The sequence below is a fragment of the Dendropsophus ebraccatus genome, chromosome 14 (genome assembly GCF_027789765.1).
Source record: "Dendropsophus ebraccatus isolate aDenEbr1 chromosome 14, aDenEbr1.pat, whole genome shotgun sequence".
Classification (NCBI taxonomy): domain Eukaryota; kingdom Metazoa; phylum Chordata; class Amphibia; order Anura; family Hylidae; genus Dendropsophus; species Dendropsophus ebraccatus.
This window is the reverse complement of record NC_091467.1, coordinates 73,548,408-73,553,456: the sequence shown is the minus strand read 5'-3', so window position 1 is coordinate 73,553,456 and position 5,049 is coordinate 73,548,408. Positions and strand designations below refer to the sequence as shown.

The window sequence follows — 5,049 nt, the reverse complement described above, 5'->3', positions numbered from 1 at the left end:
GGGGGACATCATACACAGGGCATTACTATGGGGGACATCATACACAGGGCATCACTATGGGGGCATCACTATGGGGGACATCATACACAGGGCATCACTATGGGGGACATCATACACAGGGCATCACTATGGGGGACATCATACACAGGACAGGGCATCACTATGGGGCACCTCATACACAGGGCATCACTATGGGGCACCTCATACACAGGGCATCACTATGGGGGCATCACTATGGGGGACCTCATACACAGGGCATCACTATGGGGCACCTCATACACAGGGCATCACTATGGGGGCATCACTATGGGGGACCTCATACACAGGGCATCACTATGGGGCACCTCATACACAGGGCATCACTATGGGGGCATCACTATGGGGGACATCATACACAGGGCATCACTATGGGGCACCTCATACACAGGGCATCACTATGGGGGCATCACTATGGGGGACATGACGTTGCCCCCTGCACCGAGGAGCTGGCCGTCTCTCGCCGTGTTTGCTGACTGCACCCATATCCCCTCACATAGCAGCAGATAACAATAAAATCCGCCATAAACACCGATGAGCGGGGCCGGTGGGCGTGGCCGCTCTCGTGACGCTGTCACCGCCTCACACGCCTTCCCACAGGCTCGCCATAGCCTCATGCAGCTTCAGGGGTTCCGGGAGGGGCGTGGATCCCGCCTGCAGCCACGCCTCCTCCCCCGCCCCGCCGGCCAATGGGGCCTCTTGTTTCTGAAAGATGCCCATATTTGGCGATCTTCGGTCCGCGCGCTGGTGGGCGGCGCTTTCAGCCGGCGAACTTAAATAGCATAACGGCCAGTAGTGAGTCTCATTCAGCCGGCGGCAGCGGACCTGACAGCACATTCCAGCTTCTTATCCATTAAGGAAACCCCCACCAACTCTTAAGGTAAAGGGAATCCCGGCAGCGCCTCGGCGTGTGCGCTCTGGATGTACGGTCTTATTGTAGCTATGGCGGCCTTTCCTGTACTCAGGGCGGTGTCCCGGTGCTGCCGGTGTGGGCGGCGGGGCAGCCGCAGCCTCCCCGCTTCTAGTCTCGGTTATGATATTGCATGTGTGGAACTTATAGCTGGTGGCACTACAACTCCCAGCATGTCTGCTGCACGAGCTGTGACTGAAGGTCGCGGTGGTGACCGCGGGAATCGCCTCATGAGGTGATTGTAGACTCTTGACTAGAAGTGTGGAAGTTTCTGGAAGGCTGAGGGGGGGGGGGGGTGGTGATGGCGTTTGTGTGTGGCGGTACACGGGTGCGGCATGGCGGTGTGCCGGCTTCTTGTAGCCGGTGTTGGCACGGTGACAGGTGCCTGGGCGGGGTGGCCCCGGGCTTTTGTCCGCTCACGGTGACGAGGCCCCGGCAGGGAGGGGCGGGCGACACTTTTACGCGGGCTCAGGCGCCAGACTTATAGCTGAGGGGGACTGCACCACTTCACCAGGAAAGGGGGTGAATGCGTCACGAGGGGGGCACACCCCTCCTGTAGACATGACTAAGGCGCGCTGCTGTCCCCCCCCCCCCCTCACGCTGTGAATGGACTAAGCCACGCCCTGGGTTTTGAAAGAAGCCGGCTGGGTTTGATGGGCGTGGCTAGCAATGTCTCTTGCTTCCATATTAGGGCAAAGCTCTTCTGATTGGCTTCGAAGTGGGAGGGAAATTCAAACGTCCGGTTTGTGGTGGGCGGAGCTAGAGTGGTGCAGTTTCCTGTGTCTTGTCGGGTGTGGTCGGGGATTAGCCTCAAGGTTAATGCCAAGTGTGAGTGCGTGTGTCACAGGGCGAGGCCTGCTGCTGGGTGTGCCCGCCCACACGCTTGCATCATGGGAAGTTATTGCTTTTGTATTAAATTTTAAATGTCATATATATTGCTTGTTAACTTACAGCAGTGATCTGGCTGCATGCAGGATGGGAGTGGCCTCTGCTGCCCCCTAGTGATGGATATAGCCTACTGCAGGGATACTATGTGCTGCAATATGAACGATTTCCTGTGTAGTCATGCTTTGTCTGGCATTGCTCACCAGCTGGTGCCTGGCCTCCCCTTTGTGCAGGATGGGAGGGGCACCAGTAACCCCACCCTCATAGCTTATCATGCATCTAACCTGCAATGCACTACTGATGCCAGTCTGCCTCCCATGGGAACTACCAGGATATCATGAATGTGAAGCCTCCTTAGGCCGCAGTTTCTAACCATATTATATTTTCTCTTGCAGTAAAAATGGCCGATGAGGAGATTGCCGCACTCGTTGTTGACAATGGCTCTGGTATGTGCAAAGCCGGATTTGCTGGTGATGATGCTCCCCGTGCTGTTTTCCCCTCCATTGTTGGACGCCCCAGACACCAGGTTTGTCTACTTCAAAAGAACTATCTAGAAGCAGTGTCTTATTTCTCCTGCAGTGAGTAGTGGCTTTAACATCTTTGCTGCTCCCCTACAGGGTGTCATGGTTGGCATGGGTCAGAAGGACAGCTATGTAGGTGATGAAGCCCAGAGCAAGAGAGGTATCCTGACCCTGAAGTACCCCATTGAACACGGCATTGTCACCAACTGGGATGACATGGAGAAGATCTGGCATCACACCTTCTACAATGAGCTGCGTGTTGCCCCTGAGGAGCACCCAGTCCTGCTCACAGAAGCCCCCCTGAACCCCAAAGCAAACAGAGAAAAGATGACCCAGGTTTGTCCCTCTCCCCCACCCTCCTGCCACTTCCTCATCTAGAACATGTTTCTTTGGGACACTTCCTGTAAACTTCATTCTCCATATTTCTCAGACTCCACGTTTTTCTTTCAATATTTCCAGGGCTCTGTACCTCTCCTGGCATTTCCCTCCTGAAGCCTCAGGTTTCTGTTTCATTATTTTTGGTTTCTGCTCGTTCTGTTCTTCCTACATTAGTTTTTCTATGATTTCTTTACCTGCATGATGGCATGTTCAGCATGGTTTGGGGTGTGCGGGCACACTGGGCATTGACTAACCTTGCCTCTTCCTCCATCCTACAGATCATGTTTGAGACCTTCAACACCCCCGCCATGTATGTTGCCATCCAGGCTGTGCTGTCCCTGTATGCCTCTGGTCGTACCACTGGTATCGTGATGGACTCTGGTGATGGTGTAACCCACACAGTGCCCATCTATGAAGGCTATGCCCTGCCTCACGCCATCCTGCGTCTGGACTTGGCTGGCCGTGACCTGACAGACTACCTCATGAAGATCTTGACCGAGAGAGGCTACAGCTTCACCACCACAGCTGAAAGAGAAATTGTCCGTGACATCAAGGAAAAGCTCTGCTATGTAGCTTTGGACTTCGAGCAGGAGATGGCAACCGCTGCCTCATCTTCATCCCTGGAAAAGAGCTATGAATTGCCTGACGGTCAGGTCATCACCATTGGAAACGAGAGGTTCAGGTGTCCAGAGGCCCTCTTCCAGCCATCCTTCTTGGGTAGGTATCTGGCCCTTGGCAATAGTCCTATAAAGGTGAAGGCTCAGGCCTAACTGATATATTGCAGATGTGGTGTACAATACTAATGGCACACTTATTCCTTCCTAGGTATGGAATCTTGCGGTATCCATGAAACTACCTTCAACTCCATCATGAAGTGTGATGTAGATATCCGTAAGGACCTGTATGCCAACACTGTCCTGTCTGGAGGTACCACCATGTACCCTGGCATCGCTGACAGAATGCAGAAGGAAATCACTGCCCTTGCTCCTAGCACAATGAAAATCAAGGTAAGCCACTACACTGGTGTGATATACACATACACATGAGGCCTTGGTGAGATCGGTGTTCTAATAGCCCTGTTCTCCCTCAACAGATCATTGCACCACCCGAGCGCAAATACTCTGTCTGGATTGGTGGCTCCATCTTGGCTTCCCTCTCCACCTTCCAACAGATGTGGATCAGCAAGCAGGAATACGACGAGTCCGGCCCATCCATTGTTCACCGTAAATGCTTCTAAATGGACTGCTAGCAGATGCCTTGCATTTGCTGCATGAGATCTTCAAGTATTAATTTGCCTCGGCAAATGTGTACACCTCATGCTAGCCTCGTGAAACTGGAATAGAGCCAACTTCCAAACGAACTTGCCCTCGGAATGTGAGACACTCTAAGTCACAACCTTGATGGGGATTTTTTTTTTTTCATTTTTGTAATGCAAGACTTGGACCTGTCTCTGAAAAACCCATTCCTGTGGTGTCCGTGCTAGCATATCTATACCCTGTACACATCTCCGATACCATACCTGGTTGGCATTCAGTCTGGGTGTCCATTTAAGCTAAGTCTTACGTAGAAAAGAAGCATTTCTGTGAAAGGCTGCCGATCTGCGACAGTATTGTTCATGACACTTCCTCCTTGGCCAAATGCCCAGGGGGAAGTCGAGGTTGGAGATGCGCACAGGGTATCTTGAGGTTTAGGCTTCCAGGTAACCAATTTTTTTTTTTTCTTAGCGCTTAATATTCCAGAATTTCATTTCTGAGGCTGGTATAGGAGTTCATGAAGGAATTTTCACTTCGTCTTGCCACACTTTTTCTAGTATGGTCAGAAACAAAACCACCACCACCACCATGGCATCCAGGCCTTAGAACCAGGTTTTCTTTCGCGTTTAGCCCAGTTTGTACTCCCAACATTTTTTGAACATGGGTTGGAACAAGTTACACCTGTAAATTTATTCATCCAAGTTTAATTTATGTAAATTTTTTGTATGTTGCCTTAATGTTCACACAACAGTAGAAAACCAAAATTTGTAAGTCATCTGAAGTTGAAAATTGTAACTCCCGGAAACACTTCATTGTGTAAGAGAAATAAAGCGCTGCAGTAAAGAGAATCTGTGTGTCCGTCTTACTTTACAGCCACAAAGGTGGCCGCCTGGGTATTAGTCTAGCCTGGCTATAACCTAGCTTTAACCCAGAGGTGTCAACTGCTGCTAAACTATAACTCTCATGATGCATTGGCTGTCCAGGCATGATGAGAATTGTAGTTTTGAAGGGTTGTGAGTTTGACACTGCTGGGTTAATGGGTTTCTTTGAAGACTGTTAAAGGGAA

At 51.3% G+C, this 5,049-nt stretch overlaps 1 protein-coding gene across 1 annotated transcript; it reads left to right on the top strand.

Annotated features, from left to right (window-relative positions):
- Positions 1–807: 807 nt before the first annotated feature.
- ACTG1 (actin gamma 1) lies at positions 808–4,831 on the top strand. The gene is made up of 6 exons (XM_069953790.1): positions 808–916; positions 2,227–2,357; positions 2,449–2,688; positions 3,009–3,447; positions 3,556–3,737; positions 3,824–4,831. The coding sequence occupies exons 2-6, from the start codon at positions 2,232–2,234 to the stop codon at positions 3,965–3,967; spliced, it is 1,131 nt and encodes a 376-aa protein (XP_069809891.1). The 5' UTR covers positions 808–916; positions 2,227–2,231; the 3' UTR covers positions 3,968–4,831.
- Positions 4,832–5,049: the final 218 nt, after the last annotated feature.